The following is a 22,214-nucleotide window of genomic DNA, read 5'->3' as shown; positions in this document are numbered from 1 at the left end:
GGCTTATAAGATCATTATATAACTTTTTCTGCTTAGGAGAGTGATCTTTTGGTATAACTGAAAGTATTGGAAACTAGTGAGAAGTCTTCTCTAGAAGGACAGGGGAAATGAAAACTGCATGGCTGCCACTAAAAAGTTGCCAGATGACAGTGAATTATTTTGTGAATAAGTGCATATCTCCTATTTTATATTTACTTTCATATAGTTATTAGAATAACTATACCTTTATTTTTTTGTTATTTTTTCTAATCTTTAAGTCTCTTTGAGCTCTGAAGTATATAACCCAAAAGAAGATTCAGATTTAAATTAAGTCTTGGAAAAAATCACACATTAGAGAGCACCTCAGAATATAGACCTAAACCCAGAGTTGTATGTATTTTTTTCCCTCAAATTTAAGTGTGTAATAAGTCTTAGAATCTTCTGACCATAGACTTAACTGAAAGAATTCTTTGAGATTATCTAAGGGCACCCGTTAGACTATTTAAGGCACTCCATCTTACTCATTTTACCTTTCCCTGTCCCCTCTCAAAAATGGAGAGACCAGTACTTGTAGAGAAGCTAATTATTTAATAGAGGAATCTTTAAAACCTGATTATTTGTTAATCTTCAACCAGATAAGGACCCAGAGATAACTTACATGATATTGTGTGTACATAGGTATATGTTAAGATTAAACTTTAAACTTGAGACTTTCCAAGTTTCATTTACATTAAAAATAACCTTTTATGTATTTATAGGAAATTTGTATCGCAAAACACAACGAGAAATTCCAGCAGCGACTTCGGAGTGAAGATGAATATAGAACCCACCACACAATACAACTAGTAAGTACTGACTCTTGGAAACTTAGAGCAAAGTTTCAGTTTTTACATGTCTCAAAAGTGAATAGAACCTGTAGAGAACAAGAAATTGTTATAACTGTTGATAAATGTTAGTTATTAGTTGACTATAAGTATAGGTATGTATTTTATTTCTTTAACTAAAATTAAGTAGCAAATACAAACAGTTCCCATATAACTCCACAAATACCTAAGTTCCCCTACTATCTAAATACATTATTATCAACCAAAGTCCATATTAAGGTTCTTTCTTGGTGTTGTACATTCCATTGGTTTGGCAATTGTATACTGACATGTATCTACCATTGTAGCATCATACAAAGTATTTTCACTGTCCTAAAAATTCCACTGCTTCATCTGTTCACTCTCATCATCACTCTCATCTCTCCCCAAACCTCTACTAATATTTGATCTTTTTACTATCTCTATGGTTTTGCTGTTTTTAGAATGCATAATTGGAATCAGAGTTTGTAGACTTCAGATTGGCTGCTCTCACTTGGTAACATGGATTTAAAGTTCCTCTGTGTCTATTCATAGGGCTTGATAGCTCATTTCTTTTTAACATGAAATAATATTGAATGAATGTATCAGTTTATTTATCCATTTGCCACTGGAAAACATCTTGACTGGTACAAAATTTTGGCAATTATGAATAAAACCGCTATAAATATCTGTGCAGGATTTTGTGCACACATAAGTTTTCAACTCTTTTGGGTAAATACCAAGGAGCACAATTGCTCCACTGTATAGTAAAAGTGTATTTAATTTTGTAGGAAACTGCCAAATTGTGTTCCAAAAGTGGTGTACTATTTTTCATTCCCTTAGTAATGATTGAAAGTTCGTATTATTTCACATTCTCACCAGCATATGGTTGTGTCGTTGTTTTTGCATCTTACCCATTCTACTAGATGTGTAGTAGCCGCTCATGTTTATTTCAGTTCACAATTCCCTGATTAGTATGATATTGAATATTTTTTTCATAATGCTTATTAACTGTCTATGTCCTTTTTTAGTGAGAGGTCTATTCAGATCTTTTATTCATTTCTTATTCATTTTTAATTGGCTTAATTCTTGTTAAGGTTTAAGAAGTTTTTGTATATTTCTAGTTAAGTCCTTTCATAAATAAGGCCTTTCATAGATAAGCCATTTGCAAATATTTTTGACATGTGACATAGTTTTCTGGTTTCTTCCTTGTTGCTTGATTGCATTAAACCCTACGTAGCGTGCCTGCTCTACCTCAACATCTTTTTTTTGTTTGAGCTTAATATACTACCCAATTTGACAAGTAGTCACCAAATGTTCTATAAAAAATGGAATTTCCTTACCTTAACTTTTTCCCTGCCACATTACTGTCTTAGATGATATTTTAACATACTATGTTACTTCTTTTAGTTCATGATCTTAAAAATTTTTCTTTTCTTTCTTTTTTTTTACTTAATGTTTCCAAATATAATCCTATTACCTGAGCAAGATGGGTATTTTCAAAAGTGGTTGGCTATCTTGATGTCTGTATACAAATTTTGGTCACTACATTAGATTTTTAAAAACTTCCTAACCATTTATTCACTGCTACTGCAAAAACTCTTCTGTTATAACACTGTTAATTAATAGCTTCTAAAAAAGATTCTTAGTCATTTATGTATGTTAAAAAAATTATAAAAGGTATGTGAACATTATAAAAAATTAAAGCAATACAGAAAAAAAGCTATAAAAGAAAAAAAATCAGTGCCAAAATGGATTTTTCTTTTAATAGAATAACTTTAATGAGACTGAAAAAACTACTGGAACTTAGATAAACTTGTTAACTATAACAAGAGATTTGGAAAAACACTTGAGTGTTATGATCATAGTTTCTAACATTATTTCAACTTTAGACTTGGTTTATGAAATGAAGAAATTATTACCCTTGTACTTTCTTCCAACTTCCCCTTCCCTCCACCTTTCAATATTTTATAAATCTTAACAATCTAAATATAGTGATAAAACTTTAATATTCTTTATTTCATACAGTAAAGATTCAGTTAATTCATAGAATCCTAAAGTTGTTTGGGGTCATTTTTTGTAAGTGGATTCAGTGCTTAGTGTCAGTCCTCTTATGACTTCTCTATTCCCAGGTTTGTTTTGATTCATCTGGAGTTGGTAATGTTTCATTAAGATGCTATATCAGAGAAGTTGCATGGTTGCCATAACTATGAATTCTGGGAGGGTGCTTGGGGAATGTTTCCTTTATACCTAAAGGACACTTTTCTAGGTAATACAGTCCTAATTCCTCTTCATCATAATTTTGCAAACATTGCTCTGCTATCTTATAGCTTTAAAGATTGAATGCAGAGGGCTGAAGTCTCATGGCATTCTTTCCTCTTGACTACTTGTAAGATTTGACATGCTGGACATCCCTAAGTGTCTTTATGTGGAAATCTAGTAAATATACCAAGTGATCATTGTATATTAACTTTTCCTAAAACTTGATAAAACACTTTCAGTCTGAAGATTCAGTTCAATCTTTTAGATTTTGACATAATCTTTCAAGGCAAATGTAGTGGTAACTCACATTCTCAACTATATTGTTCAGGAAGTGCTGGTGGGAAAGAAGAAAGAGACAACAGAATAAAAGTAATGGAGGGTTGAATTTGAAGGGACAGTTGATGAATGAAAAACAAGTTAAGACCATCATTTTTAGAAGCTATTTTTTAGGAGCTATTAATTAACAATGTTCACAACAGAAGAGTTTTTAAAGTAGCATGTGAAATTACCTGGTCTTATCAAACAAAGCAGAAAAATAGAGCCATAACCCATTTACCCATCTATAAAAGAAATTTAATTAGATAGCTTTTTAGGTAATTCAATAACATAAAAATGTTAAATTTCTGTACATGTAACTGTTAACTACAGGCTATGATATTAAGTCAAATGATTCAAGTATAATGTTGGAAGTGTTAAGTATGTAATAGTTAAATTACTGGCCAATGGGGCTCTCCTGGTGGCTCATCAGGTTAAAGCACCACACTATGAAGCTCTCAGAAACCACTGCAGCATGAGTTCGATCCCTAGCCAGGGAGCTGACCAACATGGCATGGCAGTCCTCTCCTAACCTGCCCGCTGCTCTCCTCAGCAGTGCATTTCAGTAGATCTGCCTGTTCTGTTCCCCATTCTGTCTCTGGTGAATCCTCTCAACAACCATACTTCTGGCCTGTACCCCAGTTCTGTAAACATAAATAAATCAATCATTAAATTACTGGCCAAGTATTTGCTGGTTTTATTTTTTTAATAACAATACTTTATCTACATAGAAGAATTGGGGTGTAGGCCAGAGGTGCAAGGTGAGAGGATTCACCAGAGACAGAAAGGGGAGTAGCAGAGTAAGAAGAAGAATAGGTGAATCTACTGAAATACACTACTGAGAGGAGCAGCAGGTGAGACAGGAGAGGTCCTCTGAACCATGTGGGTCACCTCCCTGGCAGGAGGTCGAACTCAGGCCTGAGTGGTTTTTGATAGTTTGATAGTGCTGAGGCTTTAACCCCTCAAAACTCTCCTTAGGGAGAGTGCTAGGGAGGCCTGAGCTGGTTTTATTTTTAAGGTCACAATTTGAGTTAGCAAACTATAACAGCTGCACATATTTCATACTAAAACTGTTTAAGCCAGAATTCCAAAAATGAAACATTTTCTAACTTAGAGAGTATTTCAGTTTATTTTGCAAAATAGATAGCTTTAATGGAGTAAATGCAAAATAAATATTTTTGTCAACATATTATTGTGAATTTTAAAATGATTCCTATTAAAAACTAATATTTCGGCCCTCCCTGGTGGCGCAGCGGGTTAAGCACAGCACTGAGAATCTAAAACCACTTCCGCATGAGTTCGATTCCTGCCTGCCCCGGAGGTGACCACATGGCGTGGCAGACCTCTCCTGATCCGCCCGCTGCTCCCCTCAGCAGTGTATTTCCTCGATCTGCCTGTTCTGCTCCCCATTCTGTCTCTGGTGAAGCCTCTCGCCGCCCCTGAGCCTCTGGCCTGTACCCCAGTTCTGTATGCACAAATAAATAAATCTTTAAAAAAAAAAAACGAATATTTCATATTATAGGACATTTTAACATGCCATTCTTTGAAGTCATCCAGTTTATGTATTGTGAGAACTCTCTTTTTCCTATTACCAGTAAAAATGAATGGGACATTATTCATGTTTTATTTTTCATGTTTTACCAGAAAAGAGAAAAATTACATGATGAAGAAGAAAAAAAAAGTGCCTGGGTTAGCCAAGAAAGACAGAGAACATTGGATAGACTTCGAACTTTTAAACAGGTAATTAAAGTATAGTCAATTGGTTTTCATTGCTTTTTAAAAGGAATTATATATACATATTCCTATTATAAGATTTCTTTGTATGAAAAAAAAACTTATTTTTCCACCTGTTGTTTAGAAAACAATTGTAACTATTGTCACAGTCATTTAAATTTTTTAAAATCAATGTTTTTATTACATGATTATATTCCACTTGGTTGTTTCCAGAATTAGTACACTCTCTTAGCTTACCACATTAGTATAGTACAGGAAGACTGGCCAGGCCTCTGAGAAGCCTAGATTCTTCCTGAGTCTTACAAGCTCACAAGCATCAGTTTGTTCTTAATTCCACATATATCAACCTGTGATAATAATTTTGGACATGACCAGTGATCAAATTAGAGATTGGATCAGCATACATGAAAGATGCTTTAGAAGTTCTCTTGCCTGGCTAACCCATGACTATGGATACTGATTATCACAGCACGTAGACATTCCCTTGGAACTGTGCTTATGCTGAATGGTTCTACTTGCTAAATTGCTCAGGAACCTGGATCTGTGCTGATAGATCACTTAATAGTTTGTAAAGAATGCTTTTGTTCAAGTCCTCATAATGAAAGGTGGGGTAAGGTGAAAAGCGGTCCATAACACAAAGAGAAACCTGTGTTGAGTAAAGATTGTATTAATACATTGTATTAGTGCAATGGTTTTGCTATAAAAATAAAGAATGAGAGTTGGGTATATAAGAACTCCAAATATATTTCATTATCTCTTCTATTGTAAAATGCACATTGTTTTCAGAGTTTTGTTTTGTTTTTTAATGCCAAGTAACCTTTTGGAAAGAAAATTAATGTTTTAGTAACTTTATAAGTATTTGGGATGCATGCAAAATATTAATAGTTTAACTTCCTATATACTGATAGCATATGTTTGTTTGAGATCACTTTTGTTTTATATTGCTATTTTCATTTAAATTAGCAACTTATCCGGGAGATTTTTAAAACTGATAAAATTTTTATAAGTAGAATTTTAGTTAATTATACTACATAAATTTTGGTAGTGCACCTTCAAAAACATATGTGATTTTGAACAGTTAATTTCTTAAGTGGATAAGAGGAGTAAGTATCAATAAAGTATTTGGTAATAACATTTAGTGACGTATTTGAAAGGTGTCATGCTTTGTAGTCTGGTTGTATATATAACTTTATTAAAGAATTTTCCCTGAACTCACAAAAGCTTCAAAAATAACATCTCACAGTTGAAAGCAAAAACAGCTGTTTACTACAATTTAACCAGTAATAATAACTTGATTTTTTTAGAGGTACCCTGGCCAAGTTATTCTGAAATCAACCAGACTGCGACTGGCTCATGCAAGAAGAAGAAGTGCAGCCAGTCCTGTGCCCTGTGAGAACCAGTGTGATTCTCTACCAGGAGCTGTACAGGTAGAAGAGAAAAGTGAAGAGGCAGAGGAAGAAAAAGGCAAGCTTGGGTCATCACAGGTAACAGATGCCCAAGTCCTCACACAACCTGATACTTCATTAGCACAACTTGAAGCCACTTCATTACCTCTCAGTGGTGTTACCTCTGAATTGCCTCCCACTGTATCTCTTCCACTTATGAATAATATTGAACTTGAACCAGGTTCTATGACCATAGATCCACTCCCATCACCTACTCCTCCAACACCACCTCCTCCACCGCCTCCTCCTCCCCCTCCCCCACCACCACCACCGCTGCCTGTTGGTAAGGACAGTACCCCAGAGACACTGGAGAAAGGTCTTCCAAGAATGGAGGGGAATGAGAAGAGGATCCCAAAGTCTGCAAGTGCCCCCTCGGCACATCTCTTTGACAGCAGTCAGCTGGTCAGTGCAAGGAAGAAGCTCAAAAAGACTGCTGAAGGTTTACAGAGAAGGAGAGGTAAGTTAAAAAGATGTTTTGTGGCCATCTGTTTGAATAAAGTAATGTATTATTTGATAGGACATTTTAGTTCATAGGACCTTACAAAGCTTAAAATAATGTGTTTTTGAACATTATTTGATAGCAAACAGTTGTAAGGGTTGTGGCAGGGCAAGATTCTAACAAACCCAAATCAGAAAATGTGCAGGCACAGATACATGAACTTTCTTAAGCTTTTAGGCATGTTTTTAAAAAGTGTATCTTCGCAAGTGATACTTTACTATACAGATAGGTCACTTCTTTTGTGTTACAAAGAAAATCTGATTTTAACCTTGGGAAATGAAAAATGATATTAATGTCAGAAAAGGTTAGCAATCTGGTCAGGACTGATATGACATTGGCAGGACCACGTAACAACTGACCAATATTTATTCGGGACCTGAGTTTAAGTTTTGTATAAAGAAGCAAAGAAGAATAGCAACTGTTGTGTACAATTTATTGTGTGCTAGATGTGCCCTATGAGGCTATTTTTGAAAAGTGGATAATCCTTTCTCTCAAGAAGCTTTAGCTTGCATAGGGAGAATATTATAAAAACAAGTCGCATGTTATTTTTTATTATGAAAGACCATCCTGTAAAAGTATTTCTTTCCCTACCCAATTAGCATTTCATATGTAAAACAACTAAATTTTTAAAAGAGCATAATGGGCCAATTTTTTTTTTTTTTTTAAATTAAATGTGTAACGCAGTTCCTGTTTACATTTAGATTGGGCTGGTACATTATAGAACTCCTTTGGGAGGCTTCATCTATGATACTCCTAATTGTGATTGTTCTTTCTTATTTTCAAAAGTGAGCTCACCCATGGATGAGGTGCTAGCTTCCTTGAAGCGTGGTAGTTTTCATCTGAAAAAGGTTGAACAGCGAACTCTGCCTCCTTTTCCTGATGAAGATGACAGTAATAATATTTTGGCACAAATAAGGAAAGGGGTAAAATTGAAGAAGGTACAGAAGGAAGTTTTGAGAGAATCCTTCACACTTCTACCTGACACAGACCCTCTAACACGGAGCATCCATGAGGCTCTTAGAAGAATCAAAGAAGCATCCCCCGAGTCAGAGGATGAAGAAGAGGCTTTGCCTTGCACAGACTGGGAAAACTAACAAGTAAATGGTCTTATTTTCTTCAGTAGCATTCAATAATACAGTTTTTATATAGAAAATAGGTCTGTTACATTTTATTGGGTTTGAGCGTCATTATTTACTATATTGTTCAATTATAGCATGTTCAATTATATATTGTTCAATTATAGCATGGATCATAAATCTGCAAACTTCAAGTTTTAATTCCATAGATACTAAAAACTTAACAGAAAAGCACTTTCAAAGATATTTCTATTTAAATGATAGGTTTTTATATCCTGCTTATTGAAAATTTCTGCAGTATAGCTATATGTCAAGTAAAAAGGACAGTGGCAGTCATATTCTAGCTTTAAAAAACATAAAAGAATAAAAAACAAAGACTTTTCAACCTAAAGTATTTTGACTACAAGCTCTTACACACGTTGATGGTAATTAGCAGCCCTCAAAGTAATTTCCTAAGATCAGTCATGAAAAATTGTTGTATTGATAAACTAAGGTTTATCATTTTAAAACACCTCATACCTTTGCAGTCTCTAAATTGCTGCTAAAATATAATATATAAAAATCGTACACATATCTTACTGAGAACACCCTGGATGTTAGTTACACGTTTGGCATTCTCCTAAGGTAATTGAGAGCTCTTCTCTACTACATTTTAATAAGCTAATTATATAATAATGTGGCACAAACTAGCTAAATTACAGAATCATGACAGTAGCACATGCTGTAAATTACATAATACATAGAATTGGTAATAACTGAAATAGTATAAAGTGTGTTTGCATATAAAGTATGCAAACATATTGTTATGTGGTCCTGATGGAATGTGTTTCTGTGGACTTTACAACATTTACCAAAGGTGAAGAAGACTCATAATCCTGCAGTAAGTAAAGACATAATTATCCTACTCATTAGCATAGTAATTGTTAATGTGCCTGCTCATAAGAATTAACCTGGGGACCTCAAAAATAGAGATTTCTGGCCTTCCCTCCAAGGATCATGACTGGTGTGTGTGTGTGTGTGTGTGTGTGTGTGTGTGTGTGTGTGTGTGTGTGTGTGTGTGTGTGTGTGTGTACATATACATATATATGTATATATAGATACATATGCAGATATACATTTGGATTTTGAAGACTTAATGCAAAAGAAAGGTAAACTGTCATTAATTTTTAATACTAATTTCATGTTGATAGATACTATTTTGGATAATAAATATCAAATATAATGTTACTAAAAGAAATTATGTTCCTTTGGGGATTGCTTTGTTAGGAAAATGTTACTGTACCCCTTTTTATCAATTACCTTCATCAATCAGTATATTAACAAATGAGAGGGAGGGCACATTTCTCTTGATAAGTGGTTGTGTGTTGCGCTTAATATGCTTCAGCAAACATTCAATAGTACCACTTGCGTAGATGTGGGTCTTAGGCTGTTGGGTATCAATTTTCTTTGTTGCTGTTTTATGGAGGGCTTGTTCTCATTCACTATGACTTACATTCCTAGATCCCAAAATAATGTCAAACCATTTGTGCTTATACATATGTATACTATGGTGAGTAAAGGAAATACATCAGGTGTCTTGCTCAATGTGTGAGACTCAGGTATGTTTGACTGGGAATCTTCCCACTGGATACTAGTAGATTGCCTCCCATTTTACAATGTTTATTACTGTCTATTACCTTGTCTTCTGCTTGTAACTTCTCAGTAAGCTACTAAGCCTGTCTAATTTTACCATACTAGTTCTAAATAGTTGATCCCACAGCTGCGCCTTCATATAAAATGAGCCTTTATTTCTTTCATTGAAGCTACTTTACTCTGAATGGCCCACTCAGGGTACATGGCCACCAGCAGCTACTTAGACTAGCCCATCTCTGCTTATCTTCTCCCAAGCCACAGATCTAGCCAAACATTACAGATGTTGTATAGCATTTCATATATTCTGGAATGTTATTTATAACTTTTGGCTGTTAATTTGACCTTATATCAAATAGTAAGAATATAATCCGTGATGAATACCACTTTGAAAATTCCCCAAACTTTTTTTTTTTTTTGGCTGTTTCTTATGACTTGTGTGTGTAGTTAAGTTAAGAGAAACAGTGAAATACTATGAGAAAGTACATGAACTCTGGTAACCTGCAAAGTCACTTTTAAAAGACAGCATATATCCTACACTGGAAGCAAACCATAGACTAGTTTTAATTCCCATGTTCAACACATTGAGTGGGCACTGGTAAGAAAAGTCTATCACTCCTGTATGTGTGTTTTTTTGAAGTCATTTTTTAAGATTGCACTTTTAGATACTCCTCATCATATGACTAAAAAGGCTATAATTTATATTTCCTGTTATTACATTTATTGTAGATTTCCAGATCATTAATTGAATACTTTTTTGTGTAAAAGAGCTCAACTCTCAAAACTGGATGAATAAAAAGTAAAGGTCCATTTTCTTGCCTCTCCTCCTATAAAAACTCTTCCCAGAAGTAGTCATAGTAATAGTGTCCTTGAAGGGGAATAAATAGTATCCCTGTAAGAAAATAAGGTAATTATATAGACTTAACTGAGTTTCACTTTTTTTACCACAAGCTTCTTGAACATATTTTTTAAGTATAAATGGTGCTATCTAATAGAAATACAATATGAGCTACAGATAATTTAAAAATTTTCCTGATGAATCACTTAAAAAGGAATGGGTGAAATTGATTTGTTAATATTTACTTTATGTGATATATCCAAAATAGTATCATTAAACATATTGTAAATATTTTTTTTAAAGTCTTGATGTAATTTACCTTTTTTGTACTGTTTTAATCTGTACATTTTATATTTACTAGTAGCACATAACAGTTTGGACATTGAGTATTCAGTTGTTACAGTGAAATGTCCTTACCAAAGCAATAAAATCATATTTAATAGGCAAAGATTTTATAATGCGCCATAAATTTAATTTATAAGTTAAATTAAAAATTCAATTTCTTCCTTACATTAGCTAAATTTCAAGTGTACAATAGCTACCTATATCTACAATATTGGATGATCCAGAAGTACAATAAGTTGGCACTTTATACATGTGTCTCCCAGCTTTTATCTGAAAAGTAGGACTTTTATGTGCTTATGTTCCTGTGACATAGATAGGTAAGCTTATAGGTCTCAAACAACTATTCTGAATTTTTAAAAGTCCTGGTAAGGCCACCATTGAAAGACCAGGCTGATTGTATCTTCTAAATGTCAGTATAACAAAAATTGCTCTAATGAATTTAAAAGATGCTGTGTAATAAATATTTCATATTACACTGGCAGTTGATGGGGCAAATAGTTTAGATTGCATTTTTCTTTTTAGTATAAAGTCTTAATTTAAAATGTTAAAGAGTAAAAGTAAAAATGAATCTGAAATACAGCCTTTAAAATGGTGATCAAACGTCCAAATTTAACTAACTTCTATTACTTTAAGACTGCAACCCTGTCCTTTTTTTTTTTTTAATGTTAACTAGCAATATAACTTGCCAGTTATAAGAATAAGCCACACTGTTCATCCTGGCTGTTTACACACTATCTTTAATAGGTCAAGCTTTTTAATACACTATATTATTTTGTTTATGAACAGGTGACTTAACAGAAAGAAGAAAAAATACCTGCAGTTGAAGATTGGTTCTTATTCTTTTGGAAAACAAAATTTTAATCATTTGGTTTCACAATTGGATTAGATCCAAAATGGCCTCAGTGGTGTGAAAAAAAAAGAAGCACAATTGGCAAGTTAATACTTTTCCAGTCATTCCAATAGATTGTGGTTAAGTTTTAGACGTGCAATGTTCCTGACTGCTATGAAGAAAATACCTTCTGGAGATTCCTGGTTGTTTAAGCACCTTCCTATCCTGTCCACCCATTTACATGTTTTTAGTGGCCAGTTAAGATAGGGGTTACTATGAATTGGAAAAACATTTGGTTGACAGAGATCTACTGTGTGCTGTATTGGGACAGCTTTGAAATCCATCTTTCAGTGCACTGAATAATGATCTGCTTGAAAATATATAACTTCTTCCCTATCGGCTTATATAAACAATGTGACACTCTGAAAGAGAAGTTTATTATGCTAGCTGTAGGACAGGAATTAAAATCAGATGGAAATGCACTGAAAATTTCCATATTACTCATCTCCAAAGGAATTTTCATAAAGATGTTGAACATCTGAAAAGATACATAACATGGAGATATACCTATGAATGTGTTTACCACAAGATGATAACATTTAACAAGGCATATTTTTAGAAGACCACACACACTTATTCTTTGTAAGGTTTCAAAGTAAAAATTTCCATGCTTTTAAATAGCTCTTCATAATTGTGAATTTATAATCGTTTGAATTTCATGTGCAGCTTTGTTTTATGGAAAGCAATATTTTGTAATTTGATATTTCAAATTATTTTTAGCCTTTTGTTTGAATTACTGCTTGATTACTATTAACTCCACATGACTTTCCTATTGAGAATCAAAAATCAAGATTCAGTAATAGGGATGCATAAGTCTTTCTATCATGTACCACTTAAGTTTTTATTTTTATGCTCCACAGTGGAAAAAAAAAAGTGTGCCCTACGAATATGCAGAAAAGTAGAAAAGTCCTTTGTTGACATTTCACCATCTTCATACGCTTTAAGTAGAACTTTGGGGGAGAGCCTTTGTTACTGCCACTGAAGTTTTAATCATATGTTTATATCTCTTAAGTGCTGAAAAGGAGTCCTGAAGGATGCATTTATATGAATAGAGCTGTTAGGAATTCTCACCAAGATTGCTGTTGGTCTGAATGAAAACAGATATACTGGGCCCAGTTTACAGTACTTTGTAGAGTGTAATTCTGCCTAAGACAGATAACTGACTTTATATGAAGGGAGCTCTGGACTGAAGTACCAAAAGAGCTTTTTATCTCTTCTGAGGCAATTTTCTGATTTAGAATCAGAAAGCAGTCCCATGATAAAGTCCTCCATGTATATGAATTGGTGTTCCTGGAGAAAAAGAAATGTTCAAACCTTTGTCACTTTAAAATGTCACTGCCTTTAACTATGGGTGAAAATTTTCTTGGAATAGATTATATAAAACAATTTTTCTGCTTAAATGTTGGTAGTATGCTTATTGATGGGACTAGGAGTTTTTGCACAGCTTTTTCACAATACATTGGTTTTATTCTGGCATCATTCTCATTCCTCTTACAGGAAGATTAGAAGCAATAGATCTAATGTAATCATTATCCCAAAGAGGGCTGTGGGGAAGTAATTTTTCTTTTCTGATACACCTTCACTTGTAACCCAAAGAATGATTGGTTTGATTGCTAATATATTTAAGATATTTTAAAGTAAATTTTCAGACCCTAAAAAAAAATCATGTATTAATTATGCCTTTGGATGTTTTTCTTTTTCATTTATTAGCATTTAGAAATATACAGAAAGATCTAGTGTTAAATTAGAAGCAAAAACATTCACAAACTTTAACTTGTTAAGAGGGGTTTTGCTACCTAGCTAGTCTTATTGGCCAGGGTTCCATTAAAAGACAGGCTCGGTATTTTGAGCCATGTTGTAATAAATCTCGCAAATAATGGAGGGTACACAGTTCCCTATAAATCCTGTAGGGGAGCAAGATTCACAGCTTTTAACACATGCCATTATAGCACTTCAGAAGGTTATCTCACCTTGAGGATAAGTAAGTTAAATAAAGCAAAGCCTTGTTAACAGCCAGCTGTGCTCATTCTCTGGTTAGTAACTTTCTCCAACAAACCCTTTTTCCTGCATTGAGATTCAGGTTCCTACTTCCACCAATATTACAAATTACCACAGGCCATCAACTTTGGCATTATCACAAATAATATTAAAATTTCAAATCACTGGTCTATTTGACCATAAAGATAAGATTACCAGTTGAACCTTTGTGTTCATTTTAAGCTGATTCAGAACCCAACAAAAAGTACATAACCATCGTTAAATTTTTTTTCTTGCCCCTAGTAAAAATGAACATCTTTGGTCTTAGTATTAATTTTGTATATAATTTAGTCATGATGGTACTTACAGATGAATTTCAGTTCCAGACTTAGCTATACTCTATAGGTTAAAATTATTTCATGGTTGTATTTCTGTTAATATACCATTTCTGTATGAAGAATCCACCAATAGCTGCTTGCTTTTGCTGAATCAGTTTAGAAGGTAATTTACCAATCTAGTTTGAGCCGCAGCATATTGAAAATAGGGAAACAAATAGATGATGATCTGGGGATGTTTTTGAGGACTGTTACTGCTCACTTAAAGAAAATTTTAAATATTTCTCCTAATGTAAACAAAATTATGTATATATAACCAATGCGGCATGCATAGAAAAGGTACTGCAAATTATTTAAAATGCTATAATATTGTGGTGTAGCAGTATGAGAAAATGCCTGGCTAAAGAGGGTTTTTAAAATATGACTAATAGTGTGGCTTATTTGGTATTTATTTTACAGTCTTACTGGGTTTGTGAGCAGTATAAAGACAACCATCCCTTAATTTTTTGTTGTGAAACAAACATTTCTGTAATGCAATTTTAAATGGTCTCTTGAACACACCTATAGTAGTTGATCGGATGTAGTATTTCCATAGTGGGAATTGGGCTTTTCTTATTACCTGAAATCATAGCACGTTTTCAGCACTTTCATGTACTCTGTATAATGGGGTGGAGGAATACTTTTTTTCTACAAAGCTGAACTATGTAGCAGTATTTGATAACATCTGACATGACCACATCCGTCATAAAAATGTTTAATTGTAAACACTTTGGCCATAGTAGGCACTAAGAATTAAAACTCTCAAATTATGAAACAAAAATTAATAGGCAGCATCCTCTCTGTTTGGAAAGGGACCAGTATTTAATTAATATAAAAGTCAATGCTTTGAGCCTAAGAAAAGTTTTTTTCACTACTAGTGGGTCCTTAAAGGTCCTATCAGGGAGTTGAAATTTCATATACTTTACCAAGTTATTTATAAATAACTTTGTCTTTTTGAACAGCTGTAGAACATTTAAAATTCATGGCAGATGCATTATTACAATTCAGCCATTTGATAACTGAAAGCAGAAACCTTAACAAGTTTTACCTAATTCTTGCACTGAATTTAAATGATAATATAAATTTAAATGTGCATTTGAAACATTTTATTTCTCAGTTATTGCTTAACATAGGAGAACTATGCTTATTGTTAGAGAAATGACCCACAAGATTTATTTCAGATGTTAAGAGAGGTTAAGAAAGTAGAAGCACCTTACTGTTGGAGCATGTTGCATTTACTTAGTGCTACTGAATAATTCAGTATTCAGTAGTTATTTCTGAACTTTGCTGCAAAGTGCTCTTTAATTAAAGCACATAAAGAAGAGTCTCTGCTTAATTGCTTTGTAAAATGAAGCAATGGTATTTTTTATCCTATAAATATAGACTAATTTAAAATTTTTTCCTACAAAATGAGTTTATATTGTTGCCTAAACTATCATGTATGTAAACAGAGGTGTTTTTTTTTGTTTGTTTGTTTGTTTTAAGGTGAGAGTCTGGATTTCCTTCCCCTCTCCCTTTTTCCCCCTCTTCGTGTGTGTGAGCGCGCACATTTTAAATTTTTGCCCATTTATTCATTTCAAAATGTGCTCATTCTAAATTTTTGTTTTGCCTTCAGTAAATGTGCAACTTGATATTTGATGAATTTAACTGGCTGAATTCCAAATTTATAATAAATGTTTCTCTCCTCCTTCAAACACATGTATTATGCCACTGTAAGGTGCATGTACAGAAAATACCTCTGAGGTTGACATATTAAATATTTTATCAATGTTGTTTCACACTGAATCTCAGTCAGACCTTAATTTTGAAGGTAGGTTATGATAGTTTAGTTTGTTTTTAAGTCGAGTGTAACTGAGACTTAATTTGGGGATTTAAAAGTGGCTAGGAACCACCGTGGAAAGTGAGATTTAGATGTACACAGCAAGTATGGGTATTGGCTATACAGTTTAATTTTAACAAAGGAAGGTTGGGTTTGTTTATAATTTGCAATTTCTATGGTTAACAATAAAGAATGTAACAAGTTATTTTAGCTTTTCCCAATACTAACTATGTTGGTTTTAAGAAGGCGCAATCAAAGGTAGCATTTTCTCTTCATTTGTGATCCAGGAAGGATAGACAATACAACCCATACAGTGACCTCTGACTTTTCATTTTGGACAGAATCCCCATTGTCTCATTCAATTCTCATTGTACTGTATGTCTTACTAAGTGTGAAACCATAATATATAGTTTATGAAAAACTGAAAGCTAGTGATAATTTTGCATGAAAAAGGCCCTTTAGGGCTAATGAAACTGACATGTTTTTTAGCCTTTCTGGTTAAATGAAAAATTTAATGGCAAACCAATTCACCATTTACTAGCTTTGTGCAATATTATAAAGGTAGAAACAAAAAAACACTAGCACATTGTGCTTGGCTTTTAAGGACAGCTAAACACCATTACATTAAATGGACAATGTGTACAATGTATTGTAAATGCCAACTTTTGCAAATTTACAATACTTAAATATGCTCAATTAACATTCTAAAGTATTAAAAGTACAAAGAAAAAACTAAGCATTTATAGCAATACTATGAAATCTCCAATAATTGTTTTGACTGTTGCCTTTTGCTCTGTAGTGCAAATTTTCTGCAATGTAATTATTGTTTTGCTTTGTACATCATGTTTTTTACACTCATGACTTCAGAGTTAAGTTCTCGTACATCAAATATTGCAGTCACCTTTCTCTTCTTATACATGCAATGTAACAACATACAGTTTTGGTGCTTAACAATATTCCTTTTTTTTCCTTAATAAAAGATATTTATTGAGTTAACCTGATTTTGTTTATTTGAAATAGCATTGGTCATAGATACCATCACTTCATTATTTCAAATAGAAGAAACATAGAAAATTGTGCATTTGTTAAAACTTGTTGAACAGAATTCAGACTATCTACCCCTATACTACTTCTCCCAGCCACTGTTTATAATAAAACATAATTTGTGCTAGTACTAGCCTTATTCATACTGTTTCTGTAAATCCACATAGTTTGGAAGTGTTGACTTTCAAAATTGGAAGGTCTGTAAAAATGACTTAGTGTTACTTTGCGATTATCTAAATCAAGGGAGCTTTGCCTTTACACTTAAATACAGGAGTAGTTTAGAGTCTTTACTATAGCTGAGACCATGCAATCCTGACCCACAGTATCACATCAGGACACAGGCATCCTTTCAGGGGCTCAGGCCACAGTGCTGCCATCTCAAAATAAAAGCTTCAGTTCTCATCTTTATCCCTCACAGCTAAATCAGCTTTATCCCCTTAGATGACATTTCTTTTGGTGATTTTTATTTTTAGGCTATCTAGTCTATGTATGAGAAGAGCCACATCTCAGTATTAAGTGACTGGCTATGTTTCCTTCCCCATATCTTCATTTTTAAAATGATGAACTGAACAGGGTGGACTTTGGCGCTTCCTTGCAATGCCATTGTTTGTATTAAAAAGTTAGTAATTTCACCTAAGAAAGGGCCCACTTCCATGTATTCCCTCTACAAATATTTAAGTTTAAAACTAACCAGAGGGTTTGATTTAACCATCTAAATCACCTGTTTCTTTAATTAGCCTTAGACACCTAAATACAGTTCTCAAGATAGTACTTCCAAAGCTGACTAGTACCTGTGTGGAAATCATCATGCAGGCTGGCTTGACATGGTTTTCTCCATGGCCTCTCTCAGATTAGCCATCATTACTAAGTGAGGTGAAAGCCTCACTTGACTAAAATGTGCTTGACTAAAATGTCTTGGTTTTTGTGACTCTGTCATTTACCTGACTTTTACTGAGTTCTATCAGTTGGGTGAAAACTTTATGAACTATTTGCTTTAGGAAGCTATTTGGGAGAAATTTACAATTTATTGATGAAAAAAATCAGTTTCATCACATTCTGACAGTTACTGACTGATAACCAAGTTTAATTGTATTCCATTCTGACGATGCCATGTTATTACATAGATACCCTTTCTGCCAAGAGCCCATAACTTTGTTCCTTACCAGAAACTTGTAACATTTTCTCCAGGTCATTTGTCATCCTGCTTATTCAAAGATCCTCTTGCTTACCACCTGTGTGCTCTCTTCTCTGAAGTTGGCTATTGTCAACAGTTTAATCTCTAACAAACTGATGGTTCATTAATTTCCTCTATGTTCTTATGTTCTCATCCTCTCTTCTTAACTGCCTCCTCCTTTTTTCTCCCTCTCTCTCTCTGTCCTTCTACTACTGTGAATAACACTGTATACTCAGGCCACGGAGCATCTTCCTGACTTAATTCCTCCCTGTCACTGATTCCCATGGCCTGCTGGCTTTCAGTAGATTCCTGGACATCATGCTAACAAGTTGGCCAAGGAAGCATGCAGCAAAGCTCCAAAGCTTTTTGTGGGCAGACTTTGATCTCCTTTTGAACCTTACCCCATTTTCTTCATTTTGCATTGTCATTTCATGCCTCTCTACCTATGAATGTGACTGTCTAAAATGCTTGCTTCCTTATATTAATATCTAAATTCATCCATTGGAAAAAAGGCGGACGATACTGAAAATCCTACCTGTGTGTCAGCACTCTCAATCAGAACATTAAAAGTAGAGGAATAGGGGCCCTCCCTGGTGGCGCAGCGGGTTAAAGCACAGCACTGAGAATCTAAAGCAGCTTCCGCATGGGTTCGATTCCCGCCTGCCCTGGAGGTGACCACATGGCGCGGCAGACCTCTCCTGACCCGCCCACTGCTCCCCTCAGCAGTGTGTTTCGTCTATCTGCCTGATCTGCTCCGCCCCTGAGCCTCTGGCCTGTACCCCAGTTCTGTATGCACAAATAAATAAATCTTAAAAAAAAAAAAAGTAGAGGAATAAAAAGGGGAAACTGAAAAAAAAATTAAAAAAAAGTAGAGGAATAAGAAAGGTGTAAAAGGAAGAATCTTAATCTTTATAATGTTCTACAAATTATAATAATCATTTGAGGTATAAGAAAAGGAACTAGATACAAAATTATCCAAGGTGACAATAATTTAAGTGACAGAGAGCTTTACTTTAAAATCACTACATTATTCCCCTAGTATCATCAACTTTATTCTTAACACCATAAAGTCTACTGGATTAAGTGCTCAGCATTCAGCTGACTTTCTAGAAAAGAACTCTTCTATCTAGGATAAAATTACATCTGTACCTCCTATGTTGAGATATGCCAGAGAAACTCATGATTAAGAAAAGGTTTTAAGAAGGATAGGAATCAGAAGTATCAAAGACACCAAAAGATAATTTCAAGTAAAGTCAGTCACAGAAAAAAAGTTCAGATCTCTTCAGAAAGAACTTTTCTATGATATGAGTTACAGCAGATTGCTTGAAGAACTTTGGGCACTTCAACAATTGGTCATTTGTTGACTGTTACAGATTTTAATTGTCAACTTTTATTATTAAAATGGAGCTAATTTGGGAACCTTGTTTTCTCACTTCTGCAAGGACAGTCACAAGAGCATATGTGTCCCCACATATACATACAGGCCCTAGAGCACCCTGTAGCCTCAGTAATTTATTTTATGTGTTTCTAGAGCTAGAACATTTAAAATGACTGCACACAAGTCAGGTCCTTTGATCCTTAGTGTCTTGATAACCTGCAGGTTATCTGGAGACCTTTTACATTGAAATTGTATTAAATAGTGTTTTTTTTTATCAAAGTGAGTAAGTTAACAGTTTTAAAGAAAAGCCTTAAGCAACTAAACTTACTGGCCAACTTCTGTCAGAAAAAATTATTTAGTTGCTGCCAAGAACAATTAAAAAGTTACTTATTCCTGGGCCCTCCCTGGTGGCCCAGCAGGTTAAAGCACAGCACTAAGAAGCTAAAGCCACTTCAGCATGAGTTCGATCCCGCCTGCCCCGGAGGAGATCCACATGGCATGGCAGACCTCTCCTGACCCGCCCACTGCTCCCCTCAGCAGTGTACTTCACTGATCTGCTCCCCACTCTGTCTCTGATGAATCCTCTCATCACCCCTGAATCCTCTCATCACCCTCTCATCTGGCCTGTACCCCGGTTCTGTATGCTTAAATAAATAAATCTTTTTTTAAAAAAAAAGTTCCTTGGCCCTCCCTGGTGGTACAATGGGTTAGAACATAGCACTGCGAGCTAGCCACAGACTTCTGTGCAAGTTCAATCCCCTGCCAGGGAGGTGATCCACATGGCGTGGCAGACCTCTTCTGACCCACCCACTGCTCCCCTCAGCAGTGTACTTCATCAATCTGCCTGTTCTGCTCCCCACTCTGTTTCTGGTGAAGGCTCTCACCACTCCTGCACATCTGGCTTGTATACCAGTTCTGTATGCATAAATAAATAAATCTTTTTTTTTTAAAAAAAAAAAAAAGCTAAGTAAATTGGGAGAAGCCGATATAGATAACAAAGTTACCATCCTTAGTCATCATGGGCAGTTCCTGACATCATCTTATTGAAGCAATAGCAAATGCCATTTTATGGTTCTATGGTGAAGTGATATAGTTGGCAACAATATCCTATAAATGTTTTAGACCAAAAACTTTTTTTTTAATTACAAAAGTTTATTTTTACATCATTTTGTACATTTTTTTTTTCCATCTCGATTGTAATCCCCGCGGGTTTCCCATCACCAAATCACCCGTGTGCCATCACCAAATCCCGTGCATTTCTCTCCTCCCACCCCCGTTTTTGATCCCATTCCCCACTCCACCCCCACAAAATGTCTCTGGTATATGGTTGTTCATTCTTTTTATTTTCTCGCCTGGTCCATTATACTGCTATGAGTGAAACCATCCAGTATTTTTCTTTCTCTTTCTGGCTTATCTCACTAAGCATGATCTTTTCCAGCTCCATCCAAGTTGCTGCAAAAGACATATGTTTCTCTTTTTTCATTGCTGAGTAATATTCCATTGTATATACGTACCACATCTTTTTAATCCAGTCATCTACTTTTGGGCATTTCGGCTGTTTCCATGTTTTTCCAATTGTAAATAAAGCAGCAATAAACATGGGGGTGCAGGTATCTTTTTCAATCAGTGTTTTTGTGTCTTTTGGGTAGATACCTAGGAGTGGGATTGCTGGGTCATAGGGAAGCTCCATGTTTAGCAGTTTGAGGAACCTCCAAACAGTTTTCCATAGTGGTTGTACTAGTTTGCATTCCCACCAGCAGTGCAGGAGAGTTCCTTTTTCTCCACATCCTCGCCAACATTTGTTGTTGCTAGTTGTTTGAAGATGTGCCATTCTCACTGGGGTGTGGTGGTATCTCATTGTGTTTTTAATTTGCATCTCCCTTATTACGAGTGATGTTGAACATTTTTTCATATGCTTGTTGGCCATCTGCATTTCCTCTTTGGAGAAGTGTCTTTTTAGCTCTACTGCCCATTTTTTGATGGGGTTGTTTATTTTTGTTGAGTTTCGTCAGTTCTCCGTATATTTTTGTGATCAGTCCTTTATCGCTACTTTTGTGTGAGAAAATGTTTTCCCAGTTAGTGATCTGTCTGTTTTCAGTAATTAGACCAAAATATTTTTAATGCTTAAAGACCCAGAGCTGCTACATTCTTATCCGAGTAAATGTTCAAGTGTTCTAGAGGTTACTACCACTAGAACAAAATTATTTGCTCTACCCTACAAGCCACTTTATCATCTACTACCTCTTTTCATAACTATCAATAGGATGGTCTACCTAAGCAAGTATATGGGGCAATTCCACAATATTTGAGACAATGTAAACTACTGCCTGTTCTGTCAATGTTCCTAATACTGAATATAAACCGTAATGTATTGTAATGCATCACTCACTGGAATACCTAAATCTAAACATCCTAGAGTTCATAATTCTTTCCTTCCTTCCTACATAATATCTCACCCTTCCCCATGGCTCCAAAGTACATTCAGGTCATGGCGATTCCATTTTCTGGTCTATAACTTCTCAGAAGTAGATCTGTACGTATTTAGCTGCAAATGATTTCTTCATTTGGATCCCTCATCTACATCTCAAATATAAC

General features: G+C 34.7%; 1 protein-coding gene across 2 annotated transcripts in view; it reads left to right on the top strand.

The window, feature by feature from the left end:
- The window catches only part of JMY (junction mediating and regulatory protein, p53 cofactor), a 67,442-nt gene extending 50,429 nt beyond the window's left edge, over nucleotides 1–17,013 (top strand). For both annotated transcript variants that reach the window (XM_012721892.1, XM_004678180.2), the window contains 5 exons: nucleotides 738–824; nucleotides 5,043–5,138; nucleotides 6,437–7,034; nucleotides 7,863–8,173; nucleotides 11,751–17,013. In XM_012721892.1, the coding sequence (XP_012577346.1) occupies nucleotides 738–824; nucleotides 5,043–5,138; nucleotides 6,437–7,034; nucleotides 7,863–8,170 (1,089 nt within the window). In that variant the 3' untranslated portion in view covers nucleotides 8,171–8,173; nucleotides 11,751–17,013. The remainder of the gene's footprint in view (nucleotides 1–737; nucleotides 825–5,042; nucleotides 5,139–6,436; nucleotides 7,035–7,862; nucleotides 8,174–11,750) is intronic.
- Nucleotides 17,014–22,214: the final 5,201 nt, after the last annotated feature.

Source organism: Condylura cristata, unplaced genomic scaffold (assembly GCF_000260355.1).
Source record: "Condylura cristata isolate star-nosed mole 26May11 unplaced genomic scaffold, ConCri1.0 scaffold00007, whole genome shotgun sequence".
NCBI lineage: Eukaryota > Metazoa > Chordata > Mammalia > Eulipotyphla > Talpidae > Condylura > Condylura cristata.
This window is presented reverse-complemented; position numbering and strand designations above follow the sequence as displayed.